The 22,204-nt window shown below is 36.9% G+C and overlaps 1 protein-coding gene and 1 long non-coding RNA gene across 2 annotated transcripts in view; one reads left to right on the top strand and one right to left on the bottom strand.

Annotated features, from left to right (window-relative positions):
* mew (multiple edematous wings) overlaps window positions 1–22,204 on the top strand; it is a 49,763-nt gene that overhangs the window by 23,044 nt on the left and 4,515 nt on the right. The window contains 3 exon segments of the mRNA XM_068298686.1: window positions 16,097–16,224; window positions 21,511–21,605; window positions 21,669–21,802. Coding sequence (XP_068154787.1) covers window positions 16,097–16,224; window positions 21,511–21,605; window positions 21,669–21,802 — 357 coding nt within the window.
* On the bottom strand, window positions 17,986–21,080 carry LOC137583604 (uncharacterized). The gene is made up of 3 exons (XR_011033427.1): window positions 20,831–21,080; window positions 20,181–20,405; window positions 17,986–18,234 (listed from the first exon to the last, which is right to left on the bottom strand). It is a non-coding gene; the product is annotated as an uncharacterized lncRNA (long non-coding RNA).

Genomic DNA, 22,204 nt, shown 5'->3' with positions numbered 1-22,204 from the left:
TCATAGGTCAAGGGAAAATAATTTTCATAGATTTCCCCATGTACTTCTAACAAAGCTATAACTAGAGAAATATTTGGAATTTTCTATAGCCAATTGCTCAGCACTGTCAACAGTTTTCTTCTTAGTGCTCTGTTGTTTCCTACACTCCTTTGTGGGCCAATAAAAAGCAACAACAATAACGAAAAAGAGCGAATGCCAAACAATTTAAATTTGAATTTAAATTAGCTGAGTGGTTGGTGGTTGCCGCCTGCCAGCGCCTCTGCAATACCAACACCACCACAATCGACACCCCCAAGACCCGCTGGCAGATCATTGCTGATGCCTCCAAACGATATCCAAGGTCCAATCACGACAAAGGAAAAAACAAAAAACAAAATGCTGCTGCTGTGGCTTTGCGTCTACGCATCTTCTTGCCTTCCCTTTCTGGAGAGTTCCTACTTCTGGTAAAGACAAGTTGAATGACTCTCAAATGAATGTCACTTCTTTGTATGCACAAAATATGCAAACACTGCAAAATATTTGCTCCAATTTGCTTCAATTCGATTACGATTTTGTAGTCATATTTTTAGTACACAAGAATACATGAATTAATACAAGCGATTAAAGATGTTTGCCATACATCGTTTAAAAAGAATTTAAATCGATATAGAATCAAATGATAATCACAATCTACCAATATTGGCAGAAATAATATTAAAGTCCCTTTGTGTTTTAAAATAGTCAATAGAATTAGATGAAGTCTAAGTTAGATTATAATCTGACATAAATACCAATTTATTAACATTTAATGCTAGGTATTCTTTGTAGCTACTAATCTGCAATCTCTTACTAAGAAATAGGTAGATTTCTTTCTTGACAATAAAATCCTTAACTAGTGCCAAAAAAGATTAAAAACAAATGAAGTAAGTAAGTCGTCTCGTCGACTTATGTATACCATACACCAGTAAAGCAAATATTTCAATTAAACAAATGCATTTTGACATGTTTTTTACAAGCATATCTTAGCATATCTTAGTATATCTTTCACTCAAGCATACGAGCACCCTAGCGCCCCCCACCAGCCAACGGCCAACTCCGTTTATATGCATAACTCGGCTATTCTTTGTCAGATTTTGTGGTATTTTGATAGATATAAGTATCAAATTTAAGTGTGCCAAATCTGATTGCATAAGGTAGGAAAATACGGGAGATAATCGAGTTACAAATTAAGGGGACGAAAAGGGGCGTGGCAAAATCTTTACACATACATAATGTGCGCATTTACTAAGCAAATATACATACCAAATATGGTGTCTCTACCTAGAATGGTTTTTGAGATAAACGCCTTTTTTTGAATTGCGGGGGCGGAAAGGGGCGTGTCAAAAATTTAAAATAAACTTAACCTATTTACATACTACACGAGCCTACATACCAAATTTGGTAACTCTAGCTTTTACAGTCTCCGAAATCTAGGTGTTCATACAGACAGACGGACAAGGCTAGATCGACTCGGCTGATGATCCGATTTATGGGGGCGGAGAAGCTTTCTTCTGCCTGTTACATACATTTACACCCTATTGGTGTATTGTATAAATATACAACTCAACAGTATAATGGCAAGAAGAAGAAACAAAGGTATTGGATAGTTTTTAATAATTCTGTAGTATAAACTGGATGAATAGATGGCAGTATATAAAGCTTTTGGATGAGAGGATACACGATTAAAATCATTAGAGAACTAACAGTGTTAGTTAACGTTTTCAAGAAGACATTTATCAGTCGATTTGGCAATCGTTTGCTAGATCTTGGCTGCGGTTTCTCAAACGCTAGCCAACACACACATATTTGTGGTTACATCTTGAATAACACATACTTATTTTCCCCATAAGCTGATCACTGGAACTGATATGGGCCAAGTGTTATGTACTAGGGACATTTTATTGCCTACGGCATTTTCATCTTAATGATTTTTCCAACTAAAACAAAAACAATATGGAACTAAGAACAACAACAACAATCTTTTAGCTATCGTTCGACGTGTTTAATTGTTTTTTTCCCCTTTTTTCTCGTCTCGTTGCAGGTAAATATGAAGCTGCAGCTGCGATGATTAATTAACAAAACAGCGGCAAACAATTGAGATAACTCATTGTTGATTTTAAGCTTTGGTAACAATAGGAACCGGCACACGTCTGTCAAATATTAAAGGAATAGGGGAAACCACACACACACACACACACACAGACGGACAAACACAAAGACAGACAGACAGACCTAAAGCACTGACAGTTCCATTTAAATGTCAATCAGGCGGCAATCTCTGACTCTGACTTGGCATGATGATGAAACTGTTGGTGGACATGGACATGAACATGGATTCATTACCATTACCTTGCTTCTTGGTTCCTACCATTCCTTTACTTCTTCTTCTCCCTCTTCCTCTTCGTGGTATATCCTGCAGCTCGCTTGGGCGAATACATCTCTTCAACTTCATAAAACAATTTTGACAAATAAATTCATCAACACTTCCGTTAACAACTGGCAGATGTAGACGACTTGGCGGCTCCTGTTGCTGCCGTTGTTTCTGTGGCAGCATTGGGTCTCGGGGTTTTTCTTTTTCTTGCCCAGTTTTGCAAAATGTGTTTACAATAGCAAAAACATTTGCAACAACAACTCAACACACAACATGCAACAGGCGCACAAAAACGCATTTGAAATTCAAATTTTTATACATTTAACGAGCTCTCTCCCTGAAGCTTGCAATCCGAGTTCAAGTCGGACAGACGGCGGAGTCAAAGTCGGAGTTGGAGTCGGAGTTAGCAGCCACTGTGCATTGTTCGGCCTGCCATGTGACTGGACGCTCATCAGGCTGACAGCTTTAGTAAAGCGATAAATTTTCAATGCACATGCACCCACTGATTTTGACTGCAGCCTGCAAAAACAATTTCTTAAAATAAGAAAAAAGAGAACCCTACACCAACTCAATTTTTGCAGATTCGCTTGAATTTTCATACCCTGTAGGCCTGTAAAAGAGATTTTCCAATTGAATCTTCATAAATCAAGAAATTGAAAAACCTTTGGAAGAAGAGGCATGTGAAAAACACTAAACTCTAGGGGTCGCCACTGTGCATAGAACTAGAAAAGGATATTGATGTAAGTTTAGGGATTGGAATATTAATGTTATATACAAAGGGTAACTTTTAGTCTGTGCGCTTATTTTTTACTTTGGGGAAGGGAATGAGTTCTTAAATTAATACTTTTTAAAAAACAACAACAACAACCACAGAAAAAACTTAATTGAGCATACAAAAAGATCAGATTCCAATTCCACGCCTGCGTTCGCCCTTTTTGCTCCAAATTCGCAGAGTCAACAGAAATAAAAGCAAATTTCGCATAACCGCCAAAACGTGACAGTAACAGAATGAGTGGGACGACAACAAACAGACGAGAGAGAGAGAGATGGGGGAAAAGGAGCAAAATTATTTTACATATGGCATTCTCAAATGGCAAAGTCTTTGGTTTTGGAACTAAGAACTAATTAAGATCAAAGATTGAAATTTATTTCAATGAAACTTTATTTCCAACTAAATATTGAGACTCGTCAGACCCGTGTATAAAGTAATTCTTTTCATCTAGTAGTTAATGACAAAGAAGGACTTCAACAGAATTTACATACATCCATATGTAATTACAAATACTCTTGGTTTTGGTTTGGATACATTTTTTAATTCTTTTCAGTTCGTTTGTCTATTCATTTGTATACACAAAACTTCGGTTGGCTTTCAGCGAAATTTGAGAGAAAAAAAATGTATAAAATCATTGCTCCGCTCCGGACGTGGCCCATAAATTCATCAATTAACTCGAAAAGAAAAACAAACAAAAAATCGAAAATCAAGAATCTGAAAAATTGAAATCAATGTATGGTCGGTCGGTCATAGGGCAAGTACTTTATGGTACACAAAACAGACATGGGAATCTTTTACTGGCAAACGATTTCAATTCATTAAATGCCGGCGATACGGATTAGTTAGAAGTTCAATAATAACAATAACAATACAACAACCCATAATGATGATTGTAATTGTGATTATGTACATATATGGCCATCGAAATATTTGGGCCACGTATGCTACTCTACACTGGCAATGGAGTGGAGATGATAAGAGCTCCTATCGGAGTATGACTAGAACATAGCAACATACTTATGTATATATATCTGTACATTCAACGAAACAAAAATGATTAACCCAATTCGAATTCCAATTTCAATTCTAATGCAAGGCGGAAGTGAATGATGCATATGTTGGATCTGTAATGTATCTTTGTAAGTACATGATATTATGTAATTTACAGGAGAGGATTCAGTCTCATCAACCTCGGGACCCTTTATGCTTCTGATTTTGTTTCAGGCCCCAATCACATAGTCCAGCCCTGATCTCTGGCCATATGCTTAAACTGTTTGAGCAGCTGTTGATATCAGTGGCAATGGCTAAAGCTAACCACAAACAGTCAGTCAATCAATCACACTTTATATAGATATGAGTATAATATATATATTCCGCAACAGATGTCAGTATCCGATCTAAAATGCATTCATTTTCTGTTGACCTTCTTCTCACTTAACGCTATTCCACTTTGGTTTACCTTTGTGGCTTATGATGTTTTCTTCTCTCTTTAAATCTAAAGCGATCTTTAACCATAATTCAATTACCATGGCTCAGATAGTTTGCAGAAACTTTTTTTTTTAAAAGAGGCAAAGTTTACAAAATTCTAATAGGAACTTAAGTAAATTTCGTAACTTAATATTATTGTTCTTACCAAAAGCCCAAATTATTATGCTTCAAAGTAAAAGAGCCGCCTAGGGCTTAGTAGGGACGATCTTATCAAAACTTTTCTCGTTATTTTAACCTCCCTTGATATCAGTGTGTGAAATGTATAGACTGTGTGCTGTTGGGAGATATCAGGAAAAACTATATTCAGTATCGATGTGTATATAGTGATCACATGATTCCATCAATTGCAAGCAGTTCGAAGAGATCAAGTCCAAGTTTATATACCAGAATTTTGAAATGTCTGAAAACTTTGTTTTGACTGAAATCTCTTTAGTTTATTTTTAGTTTCTTTTTTTTGCGAGTAAAATAGTTTTTTTTCATGCCTTATCAATCCTGTGTTTATGTGTATATATTAGGTATATATTTGTACAGTTGTGATAATATGTATACATACATTTACGTGTGTGTGTGTGTGTGTGCTCTTATACATATGTATGTACACCCTTTCGATATTAGCTAAGGGGGAGATAAGATAATGAAACTAGTTGATATAAATTATGTTTTTTATGTTACTTTGTCAAACTCTTGCTCTACTTCCAGAGCTCTCTTTCTCTCTTTTCTCACTTTGTCTCTTTCTCTGTCACTATTATTCTCTAGCCAACTTTTTTGCTGACTCAGATCTTACCCTTCTCTCTCTCTCTCTCACTTTCCTTAAGCTTGATCGATTGATTTGCTGTGTAATCATTCTAATTAGCCCAATAATTACAAACTTTAAGAGAGTGAAAAGGCACTATTATAGGGGATGAGAGAGGGTGGATTAATACATGTATTCATATATGACTAAGGGGAGGGGACTAAGAGGAGGGGGCTGGGCTGTAACCCATTCAATTGAGTTCAGCTTGTCCCTGACATATGTATGCGGGCTTCTCTAGCTACTTTTTTGCTGCTTTAGCATTAATAATTGCCGATCGGCATTGTCATATAAATTTTAATTATGTCACCATAAACTAAATGAAAACAGGGCCCACAAATTTTACGCACTCTCCAGTCCACCAGCACACCCCTCTCCCACTGTCACTCTTTAACCTCAGCTAGGCAAAAAAGAATAATTTTCTGTATATCTTGGCATTTTGAGTATAGTTCTCTTGTTTCAGCAACAATTCAGTTTTGGTCAGCATACCCTATAACTGAAGGGTCAAAGGGTACAACTTTTGAATGAAGTTTAGTCTAAGATTGAGTGCAGACAAGTCGAACAGACTTTCAGATAAATAAATCTTATACCTGTAACAAATTTAGCCATCAATGGAATGGCTAATGGGTTGGGCTACTGGCAACATAAAGACATGAGTTGCCAACAATTTGCATGCCTTGCAATATTGTTCCTAGCAACATTGTATGTAATTGTACAGGGTATGTCTTAGGTCTATAATATAATGATTTATTTATTATATTTTGTGGTTTTTTTGTTGGTGTGCGCATAAAATTTGCATAAATTACATGAGACACAAGTAAATTCACTTTGAAGGCCCCTCAACATGTTGTTGCTGGTGTTATTGCTTTGTTTTTGTCACACAGTCAGAATCAGGGGCAACGTCAGAGGGACAGAGGGCAAGGAGGGAGAGACTGGTAAAGTGTCGAGTGTCGTTTTAAGCCATTATGCTAATGACTTTTAATTGAAGTGCCCAAACAGCAGGCAAAAAAATATATAAAAGTATTTATTATTGAAATATTATTTTCAATTTTAATGATGTGGGCAAAGGAGATGGGGGGGGAGGCAGCAAAAGCAACATTTTGGCATATCTTTCTCAACATGTTGCTAATTTAAAAAGAAATACATTCATATCAGCTGACTGATAAATCTGATTTGAGTGTCATTATAAAGCACAAGCTAAAGACCAGAAAATTAGATCTAATTCAAAAGAACATACCAAAAGCTAAAGAAGAGAGCAGAAGGCTTTAGCAACATGTTGCTAATTGAATAGAATGAAACAAACTAACAACTAACTATTAACAAAACCAGCTTAATTCAAAGAGCATGTCAATTCGTCTTAAACAGGTAAAAACTTTTCCAAGTTTTGTCATCATCTTCTCTGAAAGTTACTTTGGTGATGATAACTTGAGATGATTCCTTAGATTCGAGTTACATCATTGAACACTTGTCCAGAACATTTTAGTTTCCATCTTCCCCATAAAATCATGAAATTATAGATATAGATATAACCATAATGAGAAATGACACTTATCTTTCCCTTTTTCTCTCTCTGCCTTTTTCTCTTTCCCTGAACAATTCAAGTTAACTTTTAACACTTGATGAACGAAATTTGTAGTGGACGCCTATCAATTTCGTTGGGGCACGCCCCCCGCTATATCTGCTCCTTCCTGACCATCCTGCCTGCCTACACACTCACACACACACAAACGCACACACACATACGTTCCCCAAATGACCGCCCGCACTTATTGCCGTGGCTTGGTTATGGCTTGGGCTCTTTACCTGCGTCCAACTTGTGTGGCATGCTCATGTCAGCCGGCGGCAGGCAGCTCGAGCTCGAGCTCAAGTTCGACCCTTCCCTCCCTATATGCCAATTCCTTTTCAAATTCAAAAAACAACAAAACAAAACACAAAACCCGCTGCTTGTCCGTTCGACTGTTTATTTATGCGCACGTTTACATATCGCCCCCTCACCCATCTACCTACCTCTCTGTCTCTCGCTCTACCTCTCTCTCTGTGTATCTATCTATCTCGCTGCTTATCCTTTGGCTGGTTATAGTAATTTACCTGCTCGGCATTGCTTATTCTCTGTTTAGTGTTTACCTATGTATGCCGGCATTTCCATGCTCTTCTCTCCATTCTGTGACCACCCCTCTCTCTCTCTCTCTCCCTTTCTGGTCTCCGGTGCCCACTTAGCGACGGCTATTAACTGTCATTGTCTCCCAGCTCCGGCTTCGAGATATATGGTGCGGTTGGATCGGCATCGTCTTGACACAAAAGGATAAGAAAAACAACCAATTCTGTATATTGATTCATAGCACTGACTTAAGAATACCCTTACCATAGAGAAGAATTGACTTATCCCTACCGATAATCCGATCAAATTGGTTTAAATAGGCAGCAAGTATCCTATCATCCTTTCTGGTCGCTGCTGCCTAATAAACAGTTTGATGGTAGGGTATACAAATGTATGAATAGAAAATGCAGAACAAAAATTAAGTTTAAATATATGCCAATGCCTGACTCTTTTTCCTCTATGCTCCCATCCCCTTTGTGTTCCCTAGAAGAAGCAACAACAACATATAAAACAAATATGATGACGCTGTGGTTGTGGTTCTGGTTCCATCATATACATATAGGAATATATTTTTTTGTACATATGTATATGTATATATAGGTGTGTTTACGCTTTTATTGTCACCATCATCAAAATGTTTCATTGTCATAGCATACCCCGTCAACCTGCCATGGTCCTACCCTAGGCCAAGCTAGCCAACATGAAACGTAAAACGTTTTAATGCCATCATTAAGGGGTCCCAGTGTTAATTTCGACACACACTTCATTTTGTTTCTGTTTCTGTCAAGTCATTTTGTCCGCTGACTGACCTAGCCCATCATCTTCACCTTTTGTCCCTTAACTCCCCCAGGAGGAGGGTTGCAACACGCAAATGCCATTCCCAAAGGGGGGATCCGGGATCGTTTTGTCATTGTCATTTCCGTCATGTGACATTGACCTTGTCCACTGTGCATTTCCCTGGATGATCATTAGAAAGCGCTAAATGTCTTTACCACATATACATACAAATATGTATGCATACTTGGCTTGGTAGTTGGGTAGGTCAAATGTCACTTGGTTTAGACTTTATCCAATCATCTCTTAACGAATTTATTACACGCATTCCCGTACTTTCAATTAGAGTTAGGGGTTTTCCTACCACAATGCTTGACCTTGCCATTAATTTTCATTGATGAAAAACAGAGGAAAAACCCAGCAGCAACAAGAGCACAAAACAAAACAAATTGCAACACAACAAAAAGAGAAAAGATAACCAGAAAAAGCCGCCACAGCTGTCAGTCGGAAACTACTCGTTTTACGTTACCGGTTGGCTGCTTGGTTGACTGAAGCGGGGCTACCGTGGCAATTTAACGCTCCAATGCCCCACAACCACATACATACATATGTACATATAAACATATGTATATAGATCTGACTTGACCCATAATTAATCAATGCAACGGCTCAGTTCAGCTGCCAGTCGATGGCCAAGCCAAACGATGTCTCATCTCTTATCAGTTCCAATTAGTAGGGAGATCGAGGTTAATCAGCTGCGCTTCCACTAGACTTCACTCCACTCCACTCCACTTCACTCCAATCCATTCCATGGCACTCTGCTGCTCTGCATTTCCTGCCTACGACCCATCAATTTCTGGCCATTTTGCTAGCCCTACTTATGTGCTCGCGTGTGTGAGTTATGACCCAATAATTTCTAGTTTCGTTTATGTAGAGCGAGGCCAATGCGCCATTGTCATAGTCTGAAATGGTAAAGTTCAACGACAGCCGCCCAAAAACAAAAAAGATGGGGGAAGAAGAAGCCAGCAAACTTGTAAAACAAAAATAATGAAAATGCCAGTTTCTTGACTTATTTTGCGTTTTTGCTGCTGTTCCTTTTTTTTCTCTTTTGTAAATTTCCACAAAAACTTTCATATCGGCGCCATCGTGCCCCATTACCCCATGCTCTATGGCACTATCGTTCCTGCCCAGCCCCCCGAAAACCCCCTCCGTCGTTCTTTCACTTTTTAATGGACACAACATTCAACAACATATAAGAAAACTCTGGCAAATAGCGGAAGCGCGTGATGGCCTCACATTATATGTTGTTTAGACTTTTTGGCCAAACAAAATTGAAACATCCGAAAATGAAAAATTGTATAAAAACGAATTATGACGCCCAAAATGCAAAGAGAATTAATTTTTTTTCTTCACCAAATCGAAAAATAAAAACCCTTGAGCTCTTAATCAACTTAAGGACTGGTCTATGACTTCATTCAAAAATATCTTTTTATAGACGGACAAGACACGTGTCAGTAGCAACACCTCAGTCAGTGGCACGCCCCTATACCGAAACTCTTGTTGCCACCTCGTTGAGTGTGCATACTGTCTCATAACTCCTAGGGGGTTGCCGGGGGGGAGCAAGGTGGGTAGAAGGTGACTTAACCAACCAAAAAAATCCCATCAAACAAAAAATGCGCATTTGGTCGGATGAGGCGAGCTGCCTGTCTTGAATTTTAAGTTGCTCAATTGCCACAGCACGCCAAAAACTTGTAAGACAACATATAAACAAAATCCCAAAAAAAAAATGAATTGAAATATGGGTTATGTTACCGCGTTTTTTGTTTTCTTTTGTTTTTTTTTTTTTTTCATTTGAGTTCTTTGACAAATCTTTTCGGCAGAAACCGATTACGATACGAGTATTGTTAAGCTCCGAGGGTCTTAGTTTTAGTTTTGGGTTCGGCCTAGGCTAGGCCTTAATAGTAAAGTAATTACTTATGTTGAAAGGATTAAAAGTAATTTTTAATTGGACTTGAAATGGATGATACGTAACGAAATAAGCATAACTGAAATGTTATAACCGAAAAGAGACATAGTTTGGATTAGAGTACTAAATTCGATACCATTCTTAATACTTTCTGGCCTTAGTTTTATAGTTTATGCCCGGCGTTTGTAATCCATTATAATTGAGCCAGCATTTTCATATGATAATCTAAAATATGTATGCAACTGAGTATCAAGGATCCGGGTTCGAATCCCTAAGTGTAGGGATGGAAACCGAAGGCTACGTTGTAAAATATAGTTAGGTTGATAGTCTACATCTAGTTTATCCTATAAAGTTACTAATTATGTATCTATGTCCCTTAATAAGACAACAAAATTGTGGAACAATTGGACAAAATTTACATCAATTTGGCCTAGAATCTTTTTTTTCTGAGTTACCACATCCATATGTACTTATACATACCGACATATATAGTTTTTATAGTTTTTAAAATCTTTAGACTTAAAAAATATTTACTTAACTCGTTGTTTGTGTTTGCTTGTGAACGGATTATTGGCTTTCTTACCGTTCATTAATTGAATCTCATGCTTTGCTTTTGCTTCAAATGAATTCGCTTGTAATTCTCAACTGGTTCAAGTGTGAGAGAGCGTCCCCTTGGGAAATATCTTAAAAGTCTGAGCTGCCGAGCAAAAACAATAAAATGATCTATTGATATCGTGTGCTTCGTGCTTCTATTCATCTATTTAACTCAATAAATGCTGAGTATACAAATTCCGCATACCCATGATATTTTGATTTAAACTTGAATTTTCCCCGAAATGTAGTACCATTTTGAAATTCCTCAATACATTGCCCCCCCAAACAACCCACCATTAAAAATGATCCATGTCGAATGCGACTTTGACATTGAGCACTTTTGGAGTGTCAATCGGTTGTTTTTCATGTCATCGACTTAATGCGCAAATTGAATTAGACAATAATGGTAATTCAGTTGCTGCTGGTTTCATTTTTTGTGTTTCTGATTTCTGTTTTCTGGTTTTGGTTTTACGTAATTTGATTTTGGTCACTTGGAGCTGTCAGTTTAGTTGCGACATGTCTTAAACTTCAGATTTTCACGTCGCCTTTGCCACTCCTGTTTCGACAGTGTAGGCAGGTGAAGGGACAGGAGGCATGGTCATGGACATGGGCATGGCAACAGCTGCAGGTAAACGACACCGCATGTTCCCCCCTTATCGATGCATTCAATCTGACAGGTAACAAGAGGACACAGGTAGACGAGACTCTTTAGTGCGAGAGAGAAAACCCTCACCTTTGGCTAGATAACTTCATCCAGTTGCCAGCAGGAAGTGAGATGCCGCCTGCAGGAAGCAAACGCACCGAGACCAATAAATAGGAATGAGAAATCACGTGCCCCGAGGTCTTTTTGCAAGGCAATTCAAATTGAAACGAATCGGATTCGTATGGACTTTCAAAAGAAAATTATGGAACAAAAACCAATGAAGTATCTACATGCTGTGACAGCAAGTAAAACGTGCAAAGGACGTGACAAACTCTGATTGCCCTTTGGCCATAATTAAAGAGAGATATATTAGGCATAGAATTTCCACGAATCGCCGGGGTAGATATTTAATCTGACTCATCGGGTTTGTTGATTTAGTTATTTGCGTGAAATTTGCGTCACTATGTACTATTAATTCACGGTGAATAATTCCTCGGATGCGTCTATTATTGTGGCATCTGTTAACCGGATGTGGATTCACTTGAAATTCTTTTGCATATATGAGTATATCGTCAGTTCCATCAGCAGCATCTGCAGCACCATCATTTTCGTATTGTTCCTTCTCATTGGCTTTGTCTCCAATTCAGGCATAAATATTTATACAAAACTACGACTTAAAGGGGGAGAACCCAACCAGAGAACCCAAGACCGACGACCAAAAATTTTAACGAAATATTCTCATATTTGTTGTTGTTCTTTATGGCTAAGTTGCGGGAGGGCAAGACAAACGATAATAAATATGCAGATACATTGATAGATAGACTGAGTGAGCGAGGGGGATGACAAGTAGTACATACTTTTGGGGGGTTTCGCCCTAAGAACACTTAACGCAATGCTCTTAAAGAGCAAATATATGCAGAACAGCTAAAGAGCCATGAAGGGGAGAATCTATAAAAAGGGGAGAGGTGGTGGTGTCGAGGGGAATGGGATTGCAGCATTTGGAAACACTTGTGATAATCATGACTTATAAGATACACAACAATACAACGACAGCAAAAAAAAAAAAAGAAGATGAAATACAACAAACAAATGAATAAGACGGAAAGTAAAAAACAAAAAATTAAATAAAAACAAATACAGCTGGAAGGCGAGATGACAAAAACTGAAAAAGAACAGATCACATACGTTCTTGGGAATGTTGTCTTGGATATGATTATCCTCAGTATCAATTCACTCAATAAGCTGTCTATAATCGCAATCAAAAGCTGATGAACTTTTGTATTCATATCGGATCCAAATAGGATAGAATTTCGAATATTATGAGGCACATTTACTAGTCAAAATTGTTTTGATATTAATGATGATCCAAAATTATGCAAATTTGACCTAAGATAGAACTAGAACTGAAAGACCTTTATAATTTAGAATCAATTAATATTTGTTCTAATTAACCACTGAAGATGATGTTCAAAAAGTAAACTCATAGATTTTCAATGAATTTTCTCTTGAATCTTTAAATCTTTTGGATAGAAATTTTTCTGTTTAGTGTTACGAAATGCTAATAGAACTATGTATGTAACTTATGTTAGTGCTCTAAAATGCTAAACGGGGAATGTTTTTTCTCTTTAAGTGAAGTAATTTTCATTTAAAAAACTGTCAAAGGTCTCCTTTTCTTTTATAATCTGAATCTTTTATAGTGTCTAAATTAGCTGTATTTACAAAAGTAGTAATTAGTTTTAGTTGCAGTCTGTAAAACCTATTCAAGACTTTAATCAGTTTTGAAGAAAAGGGAACCATTGAAAGTTTTTTCTTTTTCGATTCATCTCTTTCATGAGAAATAAATAATTCTAATTGAATTTTTGTGGCATCACTTGAATGCTGCCTGCCAGTCAGGCAGTCAGTCAGTCAGTCAGTCAAACAATCAAAATTCTAAAAGAGGGCCACGATAGCAGTGCGGGAACGGGGATCTATTGTATCCCCATACACTGGCTTGATTGCCCACTTGAAAGGGTTCTGGGCCTGTGGGCAATTGAAACGACACGCGCGTCGCATTTGGTGTGGCAATTAATGTTTAAATTTAATTAAATGCATTCTAAGACGTCGCCATGCCCACTCATACACATACCCGTTCCTCCAATACCACCAGCACCACTCCGTTTGGAGTTCATCATCATCATCATCGTCATTGGCATCAACATCAGCATTCCCAGAACAAATGCCAAACCTCAAAATTGATCCATAAAGATCAAGAGAGAAAAGAAAAGAGAGAGAGGGGGGAGTGAAGGAGGGGGAGCGACGGAGTTGGAGTAAGTTTGAGAGGGATTTTAAGTAATTGCCTTCGAGTGGAGCAAGTGGAGCAACTCATCTTGATAATTGATTTGTGTGAAAGTGGAAGCACAGGGTCCCCTTCGCTGGACCCTCATCCTCACACTGCAAGCAAAAAAAAAAACATCTTCTTCACCCACCAACTAAAAACATCCACCATGCATCGTGGACTAGTCGCTGGAGCTGCTAATTGATAAGCTAAGTGGCAAGTGCCATAAAATCAACATCAACTTCATCGTTCGACTGAAACTTCAAATCAAATAACTTCCAATAATTTGGAATTCCAATACGAATTCGTAGGCTGTGGCAGGGGCAGGGACAGATCATTAAAACTATTTTATGGACTCAGCCGACGACCAGCGTCCAATGTCAAAGATTTATGGCTAGCGGCCATTGTGGCCAGATTTATGTCATGTCCCGTATTTGGAGACGATGAAGCCCAAAGTGTTCGTTTTCTGGTTCTTTCCCCCTCCCCCCTACTCTTCGTCGTCCTCCTCCTTCTCGTCATCCCTCCATTTCATTACCAAATCTCGCGAGTTGACAAGAAACTAAACATGCTAAATGAGCAGCAAGCAGCCCCGAACGCTGCAGACCAGGCTGAAAGCAAACAAGTCTAAAGTCTCTGTTGCTGTTGCTGTTGTTGTTGGCGATGCTGCTGTTGCTGCTGCTGCAAGATTTACACAAACGTGACACGAAGGCAATAAAACGAACAAGAATGGGAGCAGAGGGGGCCCCCAGATCTGAGAGAGTCCAAGTGTCAACATAATGGCCACAAGACAAATATCAGGCCATGGGCCACGGGGCTTGTGGACTCTTACTGGTATTTTGGTACTTGAAACTGGACGTGTGCGCTAGGCAAAGTGCAGAGAAGTGACTTGTTTTGACACTGCTGCCTTTTTTTTCCAACTTGGTAACTAGGTACGACTTCGAGTTCGAGTTCAGGTTCAGCTACAATCGCAAATGCAAGACATTAGATTTCCATTTCTATCCTAAACATGTAAGTTGTTTTGCTTCGACTAGAATATACACTTTATTCGACTTTATTCCCATTATTCCTATTACATAACTCACCTATAAAAATCGACCTTTTTTAGTTCATCTCAATCAGTCATGAACCATGTATTAATCCTGGATTAAGTTAGGTGAATCCTGATTTCTTACCCTACCTCTTCTCTGGGGTCAGTCTTTCCCGCATTCGTATGCAGAGTATTTGGCACTGAATGTTGATTAACCTAATGACTACATAATTTAGTTACTACATTAGAAAACCTCCCATGCTTACAGCCTAGAGGATCTTTGAATGCAACTTAAACTAGTTTCGCCTAGAATAGAAGATAATAACTTAATAATATATACTTATTTACAAGTAAAGTCAATTTTATGTTTATCAAATTGATTTTGCTAGTCTGCATGGAAAGGCGTGGAGAATCGTCCCTTTGGCCCATCAATAAGATAGAAAGAGGAAGGGAAAGACCCGTCTAATGCCAAAGATTCTCCTTATGGGCACTTAAATATTGTCGCCGTTGTCGCTGATGTTGTCGCTGTTCTTGGTGTTGCCCTAATGGTGGTGGATGTTGCTGGTGTGGCAGTGAGTGTTGTTGCCACTGCTGCGGCGGTTGTTGTTGTTGTTGCTGGTGGTAAAGTTAGTGGTGTGTAGGTGCCATTTAATAGCGGCCATAAACCCACTCTTAGCCAAATGTATGTATGTATGTACATGCGATTGTTACTCTTGTTGCTGTTGCAATTGCGCTGTTAGTGTTGGTTATGGCTTTTGGCTTGCTTGGTGAGTTTTATTTGTTTTTGGTTTTTTGTTTTTGGCTGCTTTGAGGATAATGAACATTCATGTTAAACATACATGCGCACACAGACACAGAACGTGGGTGAAACTTTTCGGCTATGGTGGCTCATTAGGCAACACATCTTTCGTGTGGACGCGCCCAGCCATTGCCATTGGTGCTGATGGTGCTGGAGCTGGAGCTGCTGCTCATTGGGCTTTTATGTTATAGCAGCAGCAGCAGCAGCAACTGTCGACGACCCTCGTGCTTTCTTGTAGTAAAGTAATTACATTTTGGCAGGGCCAAGCCCCTACGAACAAAAAAAAGTGCATTGAACCAGCAATGATTGAAGTTTCGTGCTCAGCCAGCAACCTACTACACTTAAACGAAGAGACTATGCCGAGTGACTGACTGACTAAAGCACTTATTGATCAATCGATTAATCTGTAATTAAAACCCACAATTTGCTTATCAATTTACAGCCTTCTGGTGGGAGCTCCGTTGGATCAGAATTTGCAACCAAACACCACAAGATCGGGAGCCCTTTGGCGATGTCCGATTACCCAAAGGACTGATGATTGCGAACAGGTTATCACAGATGGACGACGATGTAAGTATCCTGAAAGTGGATTATCTGTTTGTATTTAGTTTTTACATAGATCGATTAGGCAGTTTATCTAAATTTTATATTTAGTAATCATTTTTATAGGTTTCTTTTTGCCCCCAATCAAAATCTTATGTTTTATAGAGATTACGTAGATTAGTTGTAAGTCAATTGATAAAACCAAATGAATAAATATTATTATTGGTGAAGGGTTTTATTCTATATATACATACATTGGATTGCTACTTATGCCAGAGATATGCTTGTCTTGTACTAGACCATTTCCGGGGCGGGTCCTAACCACTCATACTAGTATTTAACCACATTTGGTGACTAACTTAAAACTTTAACAGAATTCTTGGGGTGAATACAAATGACATTAAGGAGCGATCCACGAAATTGAACTTTTATTCCAATAAATTTACGATTTTTTATTTGAATTTTTCTTGTATATAAAAAAAAAAAAACAAATAAATCTAAATAATAAAAAGTTACAATTAATAAACAAATTATGCTGTATAAAGATTTAAAACCAGAGACAACTGTGACTAAATTATATATTCTAATTATATATAAATACATATATTTATAGCAATACCAAAAAAAAAAAAAAAAAAAAAAAAAAAAAACATAAATTTCCCAAATCAATTATTTCTGTATAGAATTCTAGTCAGTATTTTTCACATACAACAACAAATATATAATTTATATATATTAAATATAACTACAATAATTTATTTAATGTTTTCTTTTCATTTCTTTCCTTTTATTTTTTTTTTTTATGGTTTAATTTTTATATATTTTTATTTTATTTTATGCGTTTTTTTTGTTCTTACTTCCCTTAACTTTTGTTTCGTTTTACCCCCGAAAACAAATATAAAAAAAAAATATTTGCATAATTTGGATTATGGATTATAATTTATGCTTCTCAACAAAAAAACAACAATTTGATCAAAATAACAAAAAATATCCAAATTGATCTTAAAACACATTGCCAAATTCTTTTCGCAAAACGAAATTTATCATTTAGCCGAAGGAGGATCTTATGACGTTATTAAGAGTAAGTGGTAGGGGTTGCTTTATTTGTTGTTTACCTTTGTATTCTTTTTTTTTTTTCTTTTCACCAAATTAAATAATTTAAACAAAACCAAACCAAAAATTGACAAACTCTCTAATCCTCACAACATAATGCTGAAGCATATCATACGAATTGTTTATTTAACCCATTGTTTTTAATTTGTTTCCTTATCATTTTCGTTTCGTTTTTGAGAAAAACAAAAAGAAAAGGAATTAATTGTTTTATTTTCTTATGATTTGCCTATTTTTTCACTTGATTTTGTTTGTTTCAATTAACTAAATGCTGCACTCATAATCAACAAATACAATTAAATATTTATCTATCAAACTAATACCTATATATACATATATATATATATATCACCATACAATTCTATGTACAGTCATGCACGCATGTCAAAAACTCAATCAAGAAGAGGAAGAAATGATGATCGCCATTTTGCTTATTCGCTTGCTAAATGCTATATTCGTTGGGCATGCCAACTGTATTATCATATTTGCATACCTAATATACTTATGTATATATACATACATATTTGAACTATTAGATCTAAGCTTTAACTTCGCTAGCTAAGCTAAATATGTATAGACAGCGTAAAGAACTAACTTAAAAACGTATTACTATAAAAGTGAATGATGTAAAAGGTTCTCAATGTGGCCTATTTAAGAATTTTAAGTGACTCAAATAGATTTTGCAACAATATTTTGATATTATATATTCATATTTCCTTTGAGCTTTTCTCTTATTGTTAGATTCTTGAGTTTTAAGTTTAAATGATAAACGTTAATTAGAAGACATCTTTATACGATTATTTTTGACCTTGCTTAGTTAGTCTAATCACAGCAAAGACAGGTGCCCTTCCAAGGTTTAGTTCTTAAGCTCAAAGACATCTTTTCCCTCCTCCGAATAGCATTGTGTCTAGGGTCTTGTCAACATCACTGGAGAGAATATTCAAGAAAAAAAAATAAATGCTCTTAATATTTTTAAAATTTATATACATACATATGTAGAACTAGTAAATCTCGGAACGCCACTTGACATCATAATCACTTGTACATACATCCACACATACATACATATGTATCTAGCTATATAGTCATCAAGAATTCTGAACAACTGGCACAAATGTTTTAGCTTTTGTTTTTGGAATTTATCTACCCAGCACTCTGAAACTAGTCCTGACCTTCCCTCAGACATTTTAGACAAATGTCTTATAAAATTTCAAAATTCCAAAAGAGTAGCTTTAGCTTATCTAATGATTTGATAGTTCTTTAATTTATTGTCAAATTCATATTCATTTTCGTATCTACTCTTGGGCATTATTATTATTCTAATCAGATGCAGTTACTTGAAAGCTTATTAATGCCTTTTGACATAAATTTTCTTTAAGTTTGAGTTGGGGTTTATTAGAGAGAAACATTTTAAAGTTTCCTCATATGATAAGATTCGCATTTTCATTATTCTAATCAATTATAGTAGAAACGTTGGCTTAAAGTACAATTCTATTGTTTTTGTTTTTTTTTTTCTTTGTTTTATCGGGTTTCACTTGAAAATTAGTAGAGTTAGCAGCTGGAATCGAGCTGGTTCTCGATTGTATAACTTACTTGCCTCTAATTATGCTGTTCAGTTTTGTTTATTAGAATGACCACCAACTACTGGCTTGATGTCTGCTGCTTCTATTTGATATATGTAAATTTCATTATGCATATACATACATACATACATATGTATGTGGCCCCTTGTATCAACCCCCAACCTCTATGCCTGCCCCAAACTGCCATTAGCTGAGTCTCTTCCAACTGGGTCGGGCTATGTTCCCGTTTTTGTTTTTGTCGTCGTCGACGTTCTTGCTGTTGTTGTTATTTTTGTTTCTGGCGGCGTTTTTTTTTTTACTATTGGAAACTCTTCGGGGCAATCAGAGCGTGGCTGTTGGCAGAGACTTGACTGCGGCAGCGACTGCGGGTGTGTGAGTGTGTGTGTGTATGTTATTGTGGCTGCTGTGTACAAGAGTTGTGACTGGCGCCGACCCAAAACGTGACAAATTTCTCAAAATACAAAAAAAAAAAAAAAAGCAAGAAGAACAAATGTTGGCAAGGCATAAAAATAACTGCAAGCTAAAGAACGCATACAAAAACACAAAAAGAAAAGCTGTAAAACTGAAAAACAGCGAAAACAGAAATTCTTAAGTAAATTTCACATTTTTACATTCCTCTTATTCATTCAGTTTGTGGCTCAATGTCAAAGGCACTGACAAAAAAAAGAATAGTAAAGAAAGAAATGGAGGGTAAAGTTCATTGGGCCTGGGCCTGGGCCAACGCAAAATGGAAATCTAAGGCCAAAATTAGATAAAAACAAAAACAAATGTACATAAGTATATGAGAAATCAGCGTAGGCTGCGTTGGGTTGTGCATGGAGTTTTTCCAGCTGCGCGCATGCGCCTATGCGTTTTTCCTGAGACTTTCACTTCAGTTCAGACGCGTCAAACCCGTCAAAGAACAGCCCACGCCCCGAAACACCGATTACCTCTCCGTTAACTGTATGCACACATACATACATATGCATGTACATATGTATGTATGTATGTGCCTCTCTTTCTCACCATTTTCCAGTGTAATAATCATTTATCATATTTCAACACTTTGATGCTTAAAAATGCATTTTAAATCAATTTCGTTACGTTCGGTGTTCGGGTTCCCTTCCCTCCACTTGCCCCCGACGACAGATGATTGTTGGTGGGAATGGCCGACGGGGAGGGGGGGGCTAGCATTCTATCAAACCTGACAGCAAGTTGGCAGCGCTTTCCATTTTAGTTGTATACCCATTATCAATACGACTATTTTCAACATTTGCAATTTTAAATTCATCAAAATATTTACATACTTACAAATTAAAAAATTCTTATCCAATCAACCTCTTTATTTCAATTTGTAACGGTGAGTCAGATTTGTCATGTAAATGGGATGCCATCACTTGTTGGAAGGATAGAAACAACAGTTTTTGTTCAGTGTTGCCAGTATTTTTCTTTTTAGCTTTTTCTTGTGTGGTATTACTGATGTTTTTTGGCTTTTTTCTGGCTTGTTTCACAATAAAAGGTGCAAAAACTGTTTAACTGGAAATGGCAAAAAATATTTATTTCAATTCCAAGAAAAACAACTGAAAAGCTGAAAATTCAAAAATATATATATATATACATATACATATGTATATTCGGTAGAAAAAACTGCAATTCTCTACGATTAAAGAGAATTGTGAATTACAGAAACATAAGAGTATAAACTAGCTAGAAGCTAGATCTAGCTAATACATACAAGAAGCGTGTGATGGAAGATATGTAGGTTTTCAATTTTCTTTTATTATTATTATCAGTTTAAAATTATCAACCCTTAACTATATTTTACAAGCACTGGCAACTACATCTTGTTGGTCCCTAAAATTTTCATATTTTCAACATTTTACTGAAACGAAGGAGTTAACTGTCAAATGTCATTTAATAAGCATCACTGGAAAATTATGTAAAATGGTTTATATACATACATATTTTTTTTCGTGTTGTTTGTCAACAGTTTTTGAAGCACCAAGTATCATTTGTGTCGATCATATGCTAAAAGGTTTCTTCATGCTTCATTTAATCAAACATTTGGCAGCTACTTTGGGGCCACATGTGTGTGCGCTCCAGCTCCAGCTTCAGCTTTAGCTCCAACTTCCAGGTCTTCAGACACATGTGTGCAACGGCTGCTGCTCCAATTGGCCGCTGGCATTCATATTTTACCGCCCACCCATTGCCCCACCCCTTCAATTGGCTGTAAATAATTCGAGTTTTGACTTGAAATTTGTTATATACAGACACACACATACATACATATTCGTATTTAAATAATCACATATGTATATATTTTTAAATATATGTATGTTTCTATTTATTCATATAAATTTATTTTACTCTTAACTTGTATTGTGTATAATATTGTTGGTAATGCATATTAACTAAGTATAAATTGTTGTTACACTTGTTGTTGTTATTGTTGCTGACACACACACACACACATGAAACTCCACACATACGTATACATACAATATATATGTATATATATGTATCTACAATCACGAACACACACACACACATGCACAACCACAGACACAACTATTCAGATTTTAGCCTTACTAATTGACAAAATTTTCATGACATTCTTTATTTTCTAACCTCATGACTATAGCCTACGATAGCGAACTTCTATCGCCACCATCAAGTGATGAGATCAAAGAAGGACAATGGATGGGTGTAACTGTTCGTTCTCAGAACTTTGGCAAGGTAGGTCCAGACGGTTTGTTTTTCCAAAAATCTTAGCCCCGCTCATGCTTATCATTTTTATAGGTTGTTGTTTGTGCTCATCGATATGTTTATACCCACTCCGAGAATCGTTATGGCCAGGGCTTGTGTTATGTTCTAACCAATGATCTGGAGTTCGATGAGGTCTACGAACCATGCAGAGGACGCTCGGTAGCAAGGTAAGTGCGTGAGTGTGGGAATGAAGAATTCCATCTAGGACTAGGGCAAAGAGAGACATAAAAAATGGAATAGAGCGAAAAGGTGTCAAGGTGAATTATGAATTAGGAAAAGACACACGCACACACACACACACAAACATACACTTGTATGTTTTCTAAGCGTGTTTAGCTTCAGTGTCTTGCCAATTAGCATGCAGCCCTGGCTCTCTGTGGTGACACCGATGACGTCGTTGTCCTTGTCGTTGCACAGTTTGGCACAGTGTGGCAGAAGCAATTGAGTGTTGAACACAAAAGTGTCCTATGAAAATTGGAATTTTTTATTCTGCAGTTGAGTACCACTGTGCAAAGGTTGGCTGCCACTCATAAAGGTGAATTTTAATTTATTTAAATGACTCTACGTGT

The sequence above is a fragment of the Drosophila tropicalis genome, unplaced genomic scaffold (genome assembly GCF_018151085.1).
Source record: "Drosophila tropicalis isolate 14030-0801.00 unplaced genomic scaffold, ASM1815108v1 contig_867, whole genome shotgun sequence".
Lineage (NCBI taxonomy): Eukaryota > Metazoa > Arthropoda > Insecta > Diptera > Drosophilidae > Drosophila > Drosophila tropicalis.
This window is presented reverse-complemented; position numbering and strand designations above follow the sequence as displayed.